Source organism: Diabrotica virgifera, chromosome 1 (genome assembly GCF_917563875.1).
Source record: "Diabrotica virgifera virgifera chromosome 1, PGI_DIABVI_V3a".
Lineage (NCBI taxonomy): Eukaryota > Metazoa > Arthropoda > Insecta > Coleoptera > Chrysomelidae > Diabrotica > Diabrotica virgifera.
In genome coordinates, this window is record NC_065443.1 from 116563241 (window position 1) to 116581521 (window position 18281).

The following is an 18281-nucleotide window of genomic DNA, read 5'->3' on the forward strand; positions in this document are numbered from 1 at the left end:
TTCTGCATTATCTTCATCATGAAAAACAACCATTATTTCGTCTAAAAACTGTCTGCGATATATTCGTTTGGTTGCCAAAATTATTTCCTGATCCATGGGTTGAATAAGCGATGTTGTATTTTTTGGCAAAAACATATAGCTGGTTCCTAAAAAAACTGATGCGACTCTTAGTAAGATTTGATCATTTTGAGCAGTGTACTTGATTTGTTTGACATTATATTTATTATGACAGACAAATAATAAAATAAACAAACAACTGATTACATATGTTAATTCATAAATTGTAATAATTATGTGATGTCTAAATTTTGATATTATTTTGAATTCTTGCAGTTTTCGCATCTTCAAACGGATTCTCTCCTAATCTCTCCAAAAGCGTACGATCTTCATGAGCGGTAGATACTTTTGGTCTTTCAGAACCTTGCTTTCTTTCGAGAGTTTCTTGTTCTCTCCATCTTTTATTAATATTAAAAACTTTTGTTCTGCTTACGTTAAAATGGTTCTTTACGGCAGATAGTGACCAACCATCTTCTAATTTCGTTACAATTCTTGCTTTTAGCTCTTTGCTAGCATGTGGAGCCATTTTCTGACGTTGAACAGAATAAGTCATCTGACAAATTTTAAAATTTGGCAGTGACAGTATATAAATAATAAGTACATAATATTTATCCTTCAAAATACACCGCTCAATTTTTTACAAAATACGCTTTAAGAGTCGTATCAGTTTTTTTAGGAACCAGTTGTACAACTAAAGTGCCATCTTCTGAAAGTAAAATATTTACAGAGGAATGAGCAGGAGCTTTGTCTAAAGTCAATCAACATTTCACTACCTTCGGCTCTATTCCCAGTTTCTTCTCTTGAAATTTTCTCACTGCAGGTACAAATTCTTTAAAAAACAATTTTTGAAAATATCTGAGGTAAACCATGCCTTATTAGAGGTATAATATGAAAAGGTCAGAAAAATACGGGACAGGTTAAGGATGTAAATATTAACAGGACGTTTGTAATTTTTTTACATTTGACCGGATTTTTTGTCCATTATAAGTCCGTTAAATAGAGGTCCGTAATATCGAGGTTTTACTCTATTGTGTTTTATATTGTTTGAATTAGTTTTAATAGTTGTTTTGGCAGATCTGGAAAGTACTTTAGGAGTTTGTTCGGTATTCTGTGATTTTCTATTTTTTAATTTCCTTAATGCTTCCTTTATCTCACCCTCTTCTATGTTTATTTCTTCGCCTGTCGTCACTTGTAGTGTTATGATTCATTATCCGTAACTTAAAAAGTTAACAATAATAGCTAAATAATTGAAGCAGTGAAAAAGCTAAACGATAAAAGTGAAATTAAAATCAGAACATGGAAATCACAAGTATGGAAAAAAACGTGCAAATAAATAAAAATGATTTCTGAAAAAGCGCTGCTAGAAATAATAATAATAAATGATAACATACGAGGAGATATCGTGGACATTAGGCACCAATAGTTGATAACATAAGGACAAAACAGAATGACCACGACCAAGAGATAGGCAAGAATAAACTAACAAAATAAATACTGACATGGACCTCACAAGGGAACAAAACAAGAGGTACACCATGAATTTAAGAGTATAAGAAATTAGGTTATATTCTAACATTAGCTTTTCAGTACTTTATTTTTTGAATGATGCTATCCATGGACAATGAGTGTAATATCAAATGGCCAATCGAGTATCCTTTTGAAAAACTTTTTAGCATTAAACATTTGGCAACACTGTTCCAATCCTTAACAGTAACTCAAATTTAATTGGTTCAATTCTTTTCATTTAAGTTGGATATAAGATAAGACGAAATACTTCTTTCGATAAAGGAGTACCCTAAAAGTACTTAAAAAGCCCTACCTACTCGATTTACTGGGAATTCCATATCGGTCCACATACCGACGCTAGACTATGATTAAAATTCCTTTCTAGTTCATCCTTGGGAAGCTGTGAGTCATCGTTTAAGGTTCTCAGAACCAGTTTATTTATAAAATAGTACCGATTAATGGCTGAATTTCTTCGAAAAGCGATATTTATTTGTTTAATGTGATTTTATCCTTGGGTTTGTGCAAAATTTCCAGATTGCAAATTATGTATTGTGGTAAACAATACGAGTTCCAAAGATAATAAATGTACCGCATAAATATCGGCGAGCTTGGGTATAGCTTGGAACTAGTAGGTAGGCAATCAAACATACACGAGCATAAACCAAACTACAGACAGAGATACATGTTATTTTAAAAATAGAGAGTCCATATCTGTACCCCGGAGGTAAAGGACACTATGTCCATTTTTCTACTTTTTCAGGAGAGTAGTTTTAACATTTTTTTAAATTTGTAATCAGTAAATACTCGAATGTTTATTATATTTAACCAAGATTAGTATATTATTTTTGTCGGTATAATTGTTTTTCCCTCTATGAAGTGTTGTACACCTGCAGTTTACATTTCATTATAAATTTTTTTTTTTAATTTATAGTTGGACATAGTGTTGTTTACCTCTAACCACTTTTTTAAATAATGTGACATTGCATGTTAAGGTCCCTACGAAATAAAAAAAACAAACTTGTTTAAACTATTATTATTTTATACTATTATTTTATTAGAGACAAATAATATAATATTATAATAATTCAGTACAATTATAGACGACAAGGCTCAAAATTGTTAGAGGCCATCGTCTTCATCTCCTTGGCCCTTGGTGGTAATCGTTTGTGGCTTCATTTCTATGTGTTAAATTTTGTCAAAAAGCATGACAAACCGCAGGAATACAGAGCAATAGTGGAATTCAGTCACTGTACTTTTGTTTTGTGATTGATAATGGGTTTATTGAGCCGATTTATTTGTGCTGTAAATGTTACGTGTTGTCTTCTTTGAAATCGGTTTTATAAAAAAGCTTTCCAGTGTGTTGGACTTGTAGGAAAACACATGTTGACAGCAGAACAAGCTCTTTGTTAACATTATTTTTTGTACTTAAAAAAGAAGGATTAGGTGACGGTTTCTTATCTAACAGCGTTTTTTGAAGTTTTTAAAATCTGCAAGTTCCTGCTGATGTTTGCCTAACTAGGCTCTTGCCAGTCCCATGGTGTTAAAATGGTCAAATTTTAGAGTTTCTTTCGTTTTTTTTTTCGATCATAGCAGTTATTGGTTCACAGAGTGATGTCCTCTACTTGACTACCTGGAATTGTATTGTCAGCCCACTTTCAAATTGACGAGGCAATTTAATTTATACCACATGCCCTTTTCAATTCGTCCCACATCATACATTGTACAGAGGAGTCACCTGCATCATATACATAATGTAAAAAATATCTGCGTATAACCACTTTTTTTAGTAGAGGTAAACAACACCAAGTCCACATGGTGTTATTTAGTGGACTTGGTGCCTATTAAAAAGTCGGTAACTTGCCTTGAAATTGTCTCTGGACATAGTGTGGTTTACATCTGTGTAGAGCTTGAAAAGGTATATTCAAAAGTGTAATAATCCCAATTTCGATAAAAATGGACATAGTGTCCTTTACTTCCGGGGTACAGATATACATTCAGGTCAAATAAAGTTGTTTTTTAAGGAACACATTGATTATTTGAAATTTAAATTATTTTTCTTATTTCTGTTTTACGGCAACAAGGGTTTTCAATGCCATGGACACATTTTTATGACAAAAAACTCAAATTTTGTTTAATAGAATTATGGAAGTGTGACTATTTATATAAAAAATGGGCTGACCAAGGGATTAAAAATATATGGAGAATATCTAAAATCTAGACAACTTACGTTTCGCCGATGATATAGTCACAAGAGCTGAGGATCTAGGAAAGGCAAGTGAGATGGTACAGGAACTTGTACAGAAAATGTAGGTTTAAATATAAACATTTCGAAAACAAAAATAATGACAAATTTGGTATTACCCAACCAGAACATCAGTATTGACGGGAAAGAAATATAACTCGTAGATAGGTATTTCCTAACCTGGGACATGAAATTATGATTGGTAGGGATAGGTAACCAGACCCATGAACTGAAGAGAAGAATAGGTATTGGGTGGGTAGCATATGGAAAACTGAGTCAAACTTTTAAAAGTGAGCTGCTCACATGCCTGAAGAGAAAAGTATTTGATCAATACGTCCTCTCAGTGTTGGAATAAGGGGTAGAAACACTATCTTAAAAGTCTAGGCTATCGAACTGAGAGTCACACAGAGAAGAAGGGAACGATCAATGAAAAATAGGAATAACTCTGCGAGATATAATAAAAATTGAAAGGTTCAATAGAAGAACCAAGGTGACTGACTCCCAGTGGCGGCTCGTCAGAGGAGGCAAGGGAGGCTTAGCCTCCCCATAAATTTTTTACACACGCTACACTGTTTTGTTTATCTTGAATCGCGAAAAACAACAAGCACTCTTACTATTATACAAAGTGTAAATTCCACATTATCACTAAATATCCATACGCACGGAGCATTAGCATGAGAACGCATGATTGCGTCTCAGTTTTTTCATTATTATTGTAGGCAGACCCAGGCCCTGGGTTATCGCGAGATGCATGAACGGAGGCGAGAAGCCAACCAGCCTCAGTTGCTAATGCTCCGCGCAACGCAGCACAGCGTTTAAGGAGACCCGGTCTCCTAACAGTGCCATCCACGGTGCCATCACACGCTGTCCGGAGATTTAGCAAGGGAGGCTGACTAGCTTCTCGCCTCCGTTGCGTACATCTCGGGACAACGAATTTTAGGGTCCTGACTAAAAATAATGAAAAAACTAAAAGTGCGAATTTTGTTATGAAATTTGAAATGTGTGGTTAGAATAATATTTGGAACAACTTGCTCAAATAACTTTTTTCCTATATCTGTAACGCAAAGCAAAATATCGATAATTTACCGTGCTTTTTGGATTCCCACTAAACTGCGTTTAGAATTAAAAAAAATCAGTTGAGTATCTTAAAAAATGTGAACCTTCAACTTGTATGGACTGCAAAACTTCAAATCTGTATTTATTTTGATATGCATATCTACTTACAAAGATGGAATTGTTAACAAATAAACAACACAAACTTTGGTTATTACACTTTTACAATTAGACTAACTATTTTTAAAATGATATGATATTATGACATTATGAATTATGATGATATTTATTATGAAATGTAAATAAAAAATGGTAAAAAATGGGGCCTTAAATTACATTTTTTAACGCATTTTTTTGCTAGTGCAAATTTGTCTAGATATTTTACAGTTAGGTATAGCCTCCCCTATTGTAAAAACCACGAGCCGCCACTGCTGACGCCATCAAAAGGATAGCCAGACTACAATGGAGATGGGTAGGACACATAGCTAGAATGACAGATGGGCGATGGACAAGGAGGTTATTGAAACGGAGGCCACGGGAAGACAAAAGAGGTATCGGTCGACCACCTACACCTACACGGTGGACTGGTTATCTATGAGCACTTCCCAATCGAACGCCTCTTTGTGCACTAGTGGTGGAAATTAACGCTTATTTGCCTTATTTATTCTTGAATTAGAGTTCCTGGGCTAAAGAAAAATCCTGTTGAACACCGACTGTTGACGACTTGTCTATCCTCAAGGTATTCTTACATACACCTAAGACCTAAATCCTCGACAACTACATCCAGAGTATGTGCCTGCACACTGCACACTGATGTCTTCGTAGGTGTGGAATTTTTCTCACCTGTTTTCTTTCCCATGCTCTTTTGTTTGGTTCAGTATTATCTAATCCATTGTATATAACACTAAAAAAGCATAAATTATGTATATGAGTAGAATAATGCGGTGCCCACACACATGAACAGTATTCCAAAATTGATCTGACCACTTTAGTTTTAAGTAATTAGTAATTCCTTTAATAAATAATAAATGCTAAAAATTTTAATGAACTATAAATAACTTCATTGATATGGGAGACAAACGTTGATAGAGCTTGGGATTTTTCAAGCGATAAAATTATACTACACAACACTTTCCAATATTTAGTTCCATACTATTCTCACTACACCAATCAATAAGTTCAGTCAGCTGGTTTTGAAGATACAAAGCATCAGCTACTGAAGAAATTCTAGGGTCCTCTTCTTCTTCTTTTTGTGTACACATGACTCTGTCTATTTTTCAATGTGCCTAACGTAAGTTGTCATTCCATCGTTTTCGTGGTCTTCCCACTGATTTCCCAATCACGGGAGATATGAATGCTACAGGTTGAAAAGAAGTAGAAAAATGAAACAATGTTATAAAATCATCTGGAGAGGACAAAATCAACAAAAAAGGAAAACTATTACTTGAATACTGTTTCGACAATGAGTTTAGACAATGATACGATGATCATGAATACACATTTCCAACAAAAAGCATAGATACATACGATTACAAGAGAAGTCATATCAAGAAACGAACAATCAATAAATTATTGACTATACAATAGTGCAAAAAACAGAGAGGAGCCAGATAAAAGACAAAAGGGTGAGAAAAAGCTATGAAATAAACAGTGATCACTATCACTACCTACTGGAAACTACATTTAACAGCAAAGGAAAAGAAATAAAAAGCAGGATGGAGGATAAAAATATGAAAATCAAGGAAATCATTAAAATACGTAAACTAAGGCAAGAATCAACAAAAATCAGATATAAGAAGGAATTAGAGAAGGAAATAGACAAAGAAGGAGAAATTATAGAAATAGTAGAAGGATGGGGAAAATTTAGAAATGCTATGAAAAATGAAGCAAAACTAGTATGTGGGACTAAAAGAAACAACAGGAAAGTGAAACAGAAAAGTTTTTGGTCGAAGAGGGCCGATGGTACAACGAGCCAGAGGAAGACCGAGACTTATGCATCAAGAGAACCTAGACTAGAGGAAGCTTTAAAATCTATTGCAGTTGGAACATGGAGAAGAGTTGTCAGAGACAGGCGTGAATGGAGGAGTATTCTGAAGAATGCTTTGGCTCATAACGAGCTGTGATACTACTGATGACTGATGATGATAATGATAGCAACATTATTGGCCCTTATTTGGGACATAACATGTTTGAATAAAGGCTAATGTATTTTTGAATATTTTTTTTTCATTCATATGAAGACAAAAATTGTAATTTTTGTTTGTTGACATGTATTTAGTGTCTATTCCTTATCAAAAATTCAAATTTTAAATCTATTTAGAAACATTACATATTAATATATGCAATTATTGATAACGCAAGTTGATTTGTCGACTCAGCTATTTAATGAATGGTAAATATTTGTGTTGCTTAGCTTGATGAATATTATATAATAATTATTATTATTATAGCAAACTTATCTGTGTATACATTGTACCAGATTCATTATAATACAAACTCTTGTATATTATTATGTCTATTACTCTATTGGCTCAAATTAAAATATTTGCTTTAATGTCTCGCTTTACAGATTCAAACTTGTGCAAAAAATTTGCAGTCCCTAGTAATCTACGACAAAAATGGATAGAAGTAGAGTTGTTTACAAATTTTCAATCATAACTTGATTGCGCAATGAGTAAAAATTTTTTCCAGTACGCAGAAATGATAATTCACTAAAAAAAGTTGTCATAATAATGTTTTGCATTATTATTTTATGGATTTTTTTTTGAAAATTTGGTATGTAAAATTTTAAGGTATGTAAAAAGTGCTGTAAATTAAACCGGGATACTGCTTTTTGGTTTTTGCATAATAATTTTGAAATCATTTTTCAGCAAAATTTTTAGAAACTTTAAATATTTTTCCGATATTGCATAAACAAATTTCATTACTATGCGCTGAATTTTTTTTACTACTTGCACTAGTAACTTTTGATATGAAATTTAATTGCGAACAATTTTATTTTATCTACTTTTGTCCTAGATAATATATAGCTGTGATAATCTCCGAGATATTATATACGATTATATTTGAAAAATAAGTTTCAGTGACGTAAATTTTCCATTATATTTTTTTCTGAATTTTTCACCATTGCTCAAGTTGTAACATACTAACATTTTAGTTATGGGCCATTCCACTAACATACGCCTGTTTTGGATTACTTCTACAACGAATATTTTACTGTGCAACATAAGAAGTACGAAAGTAAATGGCGCTAATAATTATTCTAATAAACAACAACGTAATTTGCAATTTACTTTCGTTCTTCTTATTTTGCACAGTAAAATATTCGTTGCCGAATTAATCCAAAACAGGCGTATGTTCGTGGAATAGGGTATATAGACTACATTTTGGAGACTTTTTACAAAAATCTAATGTCCGGCTACAAAAATCTAATGTCGAACAACCTAACTATAAATAAAGCGCCTGACTGGACCAGTGTTTTTATGTTTATTATTATTTCACCCATTTTCCAACTTAAAAAAAATGGTGAAAACCTTGAATTATCCATGTATGTCTGTCCGTTAGACAGACTCTTCTGTTATTAGAACATATAGAATGACAAATGAGCTGTCGAATGAGAGCTTTCAACCCAAAGATGGTATTAATGGTGAAAAATTTGATCTTAAACTTCCGTTTCCAGAGTTGCAACTGGAAGAACTGTTTTAAAGTCTCAGAAATAATGCATGTGCTATGTCAATCGACACGCATTGAAAAGTCGAGCTCTAATATTTTTAGTTCCGGTTTTAATGTCATTTCAGGTTGAAAAATGAAGTCGGAAGTTTGGCAAGAATGACTAAAAATTAGTTAAATCATATATAAATCGACGCAAAGTTACACGAAGAGTTCAAAGGTCGACTTCCGGCCACGTTTAGTGAAAACCGAGGACTTACCTAGTCTACTTTACGCCAAAGAAAGACTATTGCTATGGTGGTCCATTAAATTCACCTGCACATAGACCAAGGATCAGTAAAAGTAGCTAATACAAATAAAATCATACTTCCATAAGACAACCAGAGATCTGCTTAGTTGGTACGATGCACCGAGGCCAGATAGATATTTTCACATGGTGGATTGATGAGCCTATTGCGTCCATTAAGATAAAAATTGGTGGTGAGTCCATTAAAAGCCTCATGATAATCTACTCCAGTTTCCAAACAATAACAGACACTACTGTCCAACATCTGCATGGGCTCTACAAAAAATTTGAAGAAATGCCTGACGAGGGATAACCAATAAGGGGAAATGCTGTCCACAACCCGTTATCAAAGCACAAACAAACTATTATATATATACAGTCCCTGGCCATATTATTATGACCACCTACGAATTTTTATAAAAATCAACTATTCCACTAGGTACCTTTTGTTTAATATGATTTTTAAATTTAATTTTGTTATGTAATGTTAATGTTGTACATTAACTATATTATATTTAATAATAAACACCAATAAAATATTTGAAAATATTACATGTTTATTTACTTTTTAATAATTTGTTGAACTTCTGACCTTATCAGATGAAAAATATTTGGGAGCTTTTAAAACGAGAAATTTCCGATGAAAAGGTCACTAACGAAATTGTTTTGATTAAAGGACTAATACCCATATCATTGAAACTACAATGACAAATTGAAGCAAAAAATAAAATTTAACTGCACTCAAAGTATGGCAAGACGGATACAAGCGCTAATCAAAGTTAAAGGTGGCTCAACAAAATATTGGAAAAATAAAAATATGTGATATTTTTAAATGTTTTATTGGTGTTTATTATTAAATATAATACATTTAATAATAAACAGCAATAAACCATTTGAAAGTTTCGCATATTTGTATTTTTTTAATATTTTGCTGAGCCCCCTCTAACTTTGGTTACCGCTAGTACCCGTCTTGGAATACTTTGAATGCAGTTAAATTGTTTTTGCTTCTATTTGTTATTGTGGTTTCAACGATATATTAGTTCTTTAATCAAAACAATTTCGTTAGTGACCTTTTCATCGGAAATTTCTCGTTTTAAAAGCTCCCAAATATTTTCCATCTGATTAAGGTCAGAAGTTCAACAAAATATTAAAAAAATATACATAATATGTAATATTTTCAAATATTTTATTGCTGTTTATTATTAAATATATTATAGTTAATGCATAACATTAACATTACATAACAAAATTAAATTTAAAAATCAAATTTAAACAAAACGTACCTATGGTAGGGGAGCCCAAGCGGGGATATTTGCAGTAACTCGAGCGCGTCAGATTATCATATGGGGAGAACCCTGATACCCTGTAGCTGTAGATGTACCTCTACCATATATTGGCTCTAAACACAGGGGAGTTCGTTATGGAGGGGCCGAAAAAATCTATCCTTAGAAAAACTCGAAATCGTCAGATTAAGATAAGGTAAGTTAAGTACATGCAAAATAGTGTATACTTCAAAAGTCTGACGATTTGGGCGGGGCGTAAGGAAATGGGTGAGTCACAAAGTTTCACAAGAAAAAGTGAATATTTCGCGAAATGAACGATAGATCTAAAAACTAAAAAATACGTGCTCAATATTTGTCAAAAATATATCGAATGAAACCAAACACGACTGCCCACGGAGAGGGGTGGGGGTAAATTTAAAATTTTAAATACGAATCCCGCGATATTTCGCGAAATGAACATCAGATCGAAAAACTGAAAAATACACTTACTCAATATGTTTGGAAAATCTATCGAATGGCACCAAACACGACCCCCCACGGATGTGGGGTGGGGGTTACTTTAAAACTTTGAATAGGAGATTCGGATTTTTATTGCAGAGTCGGATTCCTTACGTAAAAATAAGTAACTTTTATAACATTTTTTCGAATTATGGATAGATGGCGCTATAATCGGAAAAAACGATTGTTGGAAATGGAAAATTAAATTAAAAATGGAAAGTCCCCACTAAAATGGAAAACTTTACTTAACTTTTTTTGGTTTTAGAACCTACTCTTCACAACCCAATAAGTCCCCAAAGCGCTCGAGTGACTGCACATTTAGCATACTTTCCTCCCCTACTACTAGTGGAATAGTTGATTTTTGTAAAAATTCATAGGTGGTCATAATAATATGGCCAGGGACTGTATTTATATAACTGCCAATGTCAATTATATATTTATATAACTTTGTTTTATACCAAAAAAGTCTTCCCTGCAACCACTAGATTTTAAAATTGTGTTCGTGATTTTATGTGGGTGTTGTCTTTTTATTTTATCCTTCAAACCATCTTAAACAAAACCAACTATATACAATGCAACTTTACAAAACCACCTGAAACAACTTGAACTATTAGAAGACAGAGAAGAAAATTTGGGTACACATAAAAACACTTTATATTTTTCCATTATATTTTATAACTTATATAAAACATCCCAATATCTGAGCTAGTTAGCTTATTGATGGAGCTGGTGACATATGGGACCATCTATAGCAGCTGTAGAACAGTCTTGTTACTGATATCTTGTGTTTGTAATTCAGGAAGACTATGTACTGGGCCTGATGATGAGGCAAATAATGTAAGCCTCGAAACCGGTTGCCCCACATTTTTTAATACCAATAAAATACAAATTCAAAACGGATTGCGAGTATTGACTTAATTTATATCCAATAGTATAATGGACTCGCACTGGCGACCTTTTCATCAACTTTGTTTTAATTTAACAAATTATTACAAACTGATGTGAAAATCACAAAATTTTTACGACTATCACATCCCAACACTATCGATTCATTTCAGTATAATATCAAAAGAAAAAAACTTACCACACTACTATCCGTAGTTTGTCCAATGGTACAAGCCGTAACGAAATCTTGTCCTTTGACCAACTTCACGAAGGAACAATTCGGAAACCATCTCGCGTGCTCAGTCCATGGGTCGTCGTGTGGATCCCACGTTCTTAGCCCCCCATCACAATGGAAACATCTAACTTGGTCGCCCATTCCTAAAACGATACAAAAATTATGACTTAACGTAGAAATGAAAATAAATATATAGGGCTTTTCATCGATTCTCATTTGTTTCGAGCTTCTGTCAAATGTTGTATAATCTGTGTATAATATTAATATACACGGATTATACGACATATGACAGAAGCTCGAAACAAATGACTGTGAATGAAAAGCCCTATTCATTAACACTGACACTTATCACCAAGATTATTTGAAAACTACCGGCTTGTTCGATTGAATCCCATCTTTGGCCCAGAAAAAAATTATTGGCACATATATCTATAAATATTTACCACTCCAATTAAGGCGCATATCCTCTTATTTCACCAACCGATGTATATACACCCTGCTTATGAAATTCTTTGGCTGTTGCGCGAAAAGTCTTTCACGGTATTTTATACTTCTTCGTCAGACTGAAGCAGATTACCTTCTAACGCCTTTTTCAGTGTTCCAAAGATGTGAAAATCGCAAGGTGATAAATCGGGATGATAGGGTGGTTTAATAGACTCCATTTCTTTCTTCGTAAATTTTCTTACACCACTTTGGCAACGCGAGGCCGAGTATTGTCGTGCAGAATGACACCACGTAAAAGCTTCGCTGAACGTTTTCGTCTTATTGCTTGATTCAGCTTGTTCAAACTTTCATTATATAGGTTTGTGTTGATATGCACTCTAGGGCCTGTAAGTTCTATGCTCAAGGGTCTTTTGTGGTCGAAAAAAAAATGTTGATGCCTTGCCTACAGAAGGTTAAAATTTCTTTGGTGGCGAAGAATTTGCGTGTTTCTATTGCATCGATGAAAGCTTAGTGAATGGTTTAAAATAATGACACCAAGATTCGTCGCCAGCAATTATTGATGAAAGAAATTCATTACTGTTTTGCCTGTATTCCGTGAGATGTTGCATTCGCAAGCTTTTTTGGTTCTCTAACAAAAGGCGAGGAATCAATTGCAAACAAACAGTTTGTGTACGATACTATGTACAGATCCTACACTCAAACATTTTGAAATTGCTCCGATTCAAATTTCGATTTTTTCTAATCAAGCCTTCCGCATATGCCACATTCCTGTCAGATGAAATCTTTGTCAAAGTGGTGTACATAGTGAAAGGGAAACATGTAGTTTGAGAAATCTCAACAAAGAAATAAAACGAAGATGCAAGGCTGATATGATGCGAGGAGGAACAAAATTACTATCACAATGTCATCATCATTCTCTTTGCCTTATCCCTATGCGGGGTCGGCTTCCTTAATTGCATTTCTCCACACAATTCTATCTTGGGTCATATCAATGTTAATCCCCTTTACCAACATGTCCTGCCTTATCGTCTCCCCCAGGTCTTCTTTGGTCTTCCTCTCCTACTCCTTCCAGGAATCTGCACTTCAGCTATTCTTCGTATTGGGTGATTAACGTCTCGACGTTGAACATGACCAAACCATCTTAACCTATGCTCTCTCATTTTGGCATCAATTGATGCCACACCTAGACTTCCCCTAATATACTCATTTCTAATTTTATCCTTCTTTGTCACTCCACTCATCCATCTAAGCATTCTCATCTCCGCCACATGCATTCGTTTTCCTCTTTCTTTTTCACTGCCCAACATTCAGTTCCGTACATCATAGCCGGTCTTATGGCTGTTTTATAGAATTTTCCCTTCAGCTTCATTGGAATTTTTCTGTCACACAACACACCACTCGCTTCTTTCCACTTCATCCATCCAGCCCTAATTCTACTGCATTCATCTCCATCTATTTTTCTATTGCTCTGTAATACTGATCCTACGTACTTAAAACTATTGCTTTTCACAATCATTTCACCATCTAAAGATACCATTTTATTTGTAGTAACTCCATCTTTAAATGAACATTCCAAATACTCTGTTTTTGTCCTACTAAGTTTTAAACCTTTTTCCTCCAGAGCTTGTCTCCACTGTTCCAGTTTTTGTTCTAAGTCTCTTTCACTATTTCCTATTAACACTATATCATCAGCATACATTAGGCACCATGGAATGCTACCCTGTAGTTTCGCTGTTATCTGGTCCAAAACTAATGAGAATCCATTACTATCACAATATATGTAAAGAAATTAAGAGTCACATTAAGAGTAATCGCATTAAGAGTATATGTAAAACAATCAGCCGATAAATCTGTTTGGAAAAATACGCTACATAACAAGAGATTTAAAAGCCAGAACTTGAGCCGTTGAAGACCAAACTGTAAACATAAGAACCAACAGAGAAGATATAGCAGGGACATGGGGATTATATTGCCCCCTATATTATATTATATATATAGGGGGCGCTAATTATATATATAATATATATCCCATTATCATGGGATCTGTATAGATATGATTAGCGCCAGGAAGTTTTTCACCAAACCCCTGAAGAAATAGAAAAAGAACCTAATATATTCGAGAATGAAATAAGATTGGCGATCACTAAACTGAACTATAACAAAGCACCAGGTCCACATATAGTACCAGCAGAAATTCTCAAAGTCTCAGACTTTGTCTGCGCAAATTGCTTCACTTGCTCTGTAACAAAATATGGCAGTCCAAGCAATGGCCTGACGACGTGACGACTGGACAAAATCTACAATAACAACAAATCAGAAAAGAGGCAGCTTCCATAAATTCGACAACTCTAGTACCATCTCCCTTATTTCACATGTCAGTAAAATAATGCTACACATAATCAATATAAGAGTGAAAACTTTCCTACAAAGAGCATAAAGAAATACCTCTAGAGCAAACTAGGTTTGCCAAAGGTAGAGGGACTCGGGAATATCTTCTGAAAATACGACAAATAATAGAAAAATCTAGAGAATCCAATATTTCGACAGGTTCAAATGGTAACACTTATGGCACATACTAAAATGAAATGACATGTTATGACAGCAGACACAGAAAATATGGAAAGGCTTATCATCCAAGGAAAAGTAGAAAGCCGTAGATTATGCCTTTGATCTTTAAGCATGTGCTGGATGAAGCGTCAGGACAATAATATATAGGATAAGAATTAACAAAGAGCTCGAAGAACTTTACCCAGATGCCAACTTCTTAAAAGAAATAAAGTCCAAAAGACTCCAATGGGAAGAAGACGTTCTGACCAAAGAACAGTAAAAGGCTGGTATGGGAGGAAGTCCCAATTGGAAGAAGACTACGCGGACGCCCTCGACTCCGGTGGCGAGATAATATAGCAGGAGACCTGAAAAATATGGGCGTGGAGAATTGGATAGAGGTTGCTCAAGACAGAGAAGAGTGGAGGCATTTTGTAGAGTCGGCTAAAACCCACGAAGGGTTGTAACGCCACGGAGTAAGTAAGAAAGTAAGTATGTATATTACAAGGAAGATCCTCAACAAAATCGATCAAATTACAGGAATATGCAAAAGACCTATGTATGAGTTAAAAGTAATGACCAGATACCAATATTTGGGAGACGAATACACGACATCAGAATGACCACTACACTTCCTCCGGGGGCCAGGACTGAAGAGAAAGATACAAATGGAATACCATTTATAACAAAATATAGACACGTGCAAAAGAGATAAATAGAAGCACGACTTCTTCTACTGGAAATATACTAGATATCTCAAATGAAAACCTAAAAGGAGCTGTAAAACTAGCTTTAGCAGTAAATATGTATATCTTGGAAGACTTAGAAAGTATAATAAACAAAATATTAAGATATAGTGGAAAATACAGACACTCTCTTTTAACATCAAAAAAGCCATATTTATGAAAATTGGCAAGAACAACAATACAGACGAAACATTAACGGTAGGCGACCAGCAGATGAGAGAGTAAAAAAATATACTTACTTGGGAACGATAATCACAGAAAACAACAATTATACTGCAGAAATAAGAGGGATAATTGAAAAAGCATGTGCCAACTTCGAGAAAATGAAAATGATTTTATGCAGCAAATAGACATTGGCCTTCAAAATAAGGGCGGAGTCCCATGTATCCGATTTCCGACATACGAAATTCATGTCTTTTCCTAGTAGGTCTGGATCCCGCGTATGAAAAAAAAGTTGATTAATAGCAAGCTGAAAATTTGTTAATAGCTTAAGGGTGTCTAGTCGGACAAACTTTGATATATGGGAACACTGGAACAGGGAAAGTTTTAATTGTGGAACAAGTTAAAAATTTGAAACGGTCAGACCACGAAAACAGCACATGTATTTTGTCCGACAGAACAGACTTAAACTCTCCGAACAGAGATTAAACTCTCACGCAAAAATCAGAATGCTATTTATCACCAAATGGGCGTTTTAATGAGTGGAACATGTAGAATATGTGAAATGACAGGAATTATGACAGGTGATAAATAGCAGTCTGATTTTTGCATGCGAGTTTAATCTCTGTTCAGAGAATTTAAGTCTCGTTCTGTCGGACAAAATAAATTTGCCGTTTTCGTGGTCTGACCGTTCCAAATTTTTAACTTGTTCCACAATTAAAACTTCCCCTGTTCCAGTGTTCCCATATATCAAAGTTTGTCCGACTAGACACCCTTAAGCTATTAACAAATTATCAGCTTGCTATTAATCAACTTTTTTTTTCATACGCGGGATCCAGACCTGTAGTTGCTATTTAGAAGCTAGTCACATGGTTGCGATTGTCGGATACGAAAATCCCTATAAAAACTGTCAATTTTTTGTTTACTCTTTCGTTAGTAATTGTTGTTTTACTGTGCATTGGAAATATTCCCTTCTCCTGCTTTATAAATTATTGTGGATATTATAGATAACCTAGAAGAAACTATGGAAGAGATAATATCTCCAATATATCTTCCATAGTTTCTTCTTGGTTATCCATAATAACTACATAATACGAAATCGAAAATGTAGGATTTGTAGAAATTTTTTTGAGAATTAAAAGAAGCAGACATAATAATAGGGTTTTTATTACCTTTACGAACTTCTTCGATTAAAATCCATGTTTCAATAAATTGAATGCACAGAACTATTGGTGTGTATGTATGAGGCTACAAAACATCCGTTTTATCGGAAAAAGTTAAAATATTTTTATCTTTATCCGATGTCGGAAGCGTAGTTAAAAATTTCGGATGAAATTCGGCGCGAAAATATTATGATTCGATTCTGACCAATGAGAATACGTTCGGATGAACGTATCGTCGGAAATCGGATACATGGGACTCCGCCCTAGGCTAATTAAATGGTATGCACATAGTGTGCTTCACTATGGAGCTGAATCATGGACATTAAACCTAAATGCAATAAATCGACTTAACGCATTTGGAATGTGCTCATTTACAAGAGTGTTAAGGATTTCGTGGGTAGATAGAGTCACGAATATATAATTGTTAAGGAAAATAGGCAGACAGAGGAAAATATAAAGCAAAATAAAAGAAAGCAAATTGCAATATCTCGGATATGTGATGAGAAACGAAAGATGCCAGTTCTTGAGACTCATAATTCAAGGAAAAATAGAGAGTAGGAGAAGTGTAGAAAAGAGACGCATTTCCTGGTTGAAGAGCCTGAGAAAATGGTTTGGTTACAGCTCAAGGCCGAAGGTAATGGTAATAGCTAAAAAAAGAGAGGATGTGCATGTTCAGGTAGATGATACAGAGATTAGACAGGTACAATCATTCGAGTACTTGGGAGTAACCATTGAAGAAACAGGTAGACAGGGAGCTGAGATCAACAAAAGAATTGATAAAGTGAATAGACTGTACCACACAATAGGAAAAACAATTATTAACAAGAAAGAAGTATCGAAACATACGAAAATCAAGGTATTTAAGGCTATATACAGACCAGTACTTACATACGGATGTGAATCCTGGGTACTAAATAGACAGCAGAAAAGTAAGATACAGGCAGCAGAAATGAGATATCTACGCAGAGTTCAAGGAGTCACTAGAAGGGATAGGGTAAGAAATAACTACATAAGAGAAGAACTGAAAATCGAGACAATGATGGAGTATGTTGAAAAAAGACAATTAAGTTGGTGGGGGCATCTACAACGACTACAGAAAGAAGTACCAGTTAAAAAGATATGGGAAACGAAGGTGCAGGGAAAAAGAAGTAGAGGAAGACCGAGAGAGACATGGAACGAAGTGATGGCAAGGATTCTGGACAAAAAAGGAATAGCATGGAACGAAGCAAAGGCGATGGCACAGGACAGGAAACAATGGAAGAGATTTGTGCACTGTTAACAGAGCACACGTTAATACCTACACCCGAGAGGGTAGAAGGTCTAAAGATTATATATATATATATATATATATATATATATATATATATATATATATATATATATATATATATATATATATATATATATACAGCTCAAGGCAACTGTTAAGAGCAGCTGCTTCGATGATGCCAACCTTCATCCCGGAGATGGCACTTAAATAAGAAGTATGTATGTAATATTTAGCTAATAGG

The 18281-nt window shown here is 34.4% G+C and overlaps 1 protein-coding gene across 1 annotated transcript in view; it reads right to left on the reverse strand.

Annotated features, from left to right (window-relative positions):
- Nucleotides 1–18281, reverse strand: part of LOC126890594 (death-associated inhibitor of apoptosis 2) — a 110886-nt gene that overhangs the window by 81037 nt on the left and 11568 nt on the right. Inside the window, exon 3 of the mRNA XM_050659668.1 lies at nt 11679–11857. Coding sequence (XP_050515625.1) covers nt 11679–11857 — 179 coding nt within the window. The remainder of the gene's footprint in view (nt 1–11678; nt 11858–18281) is intronic.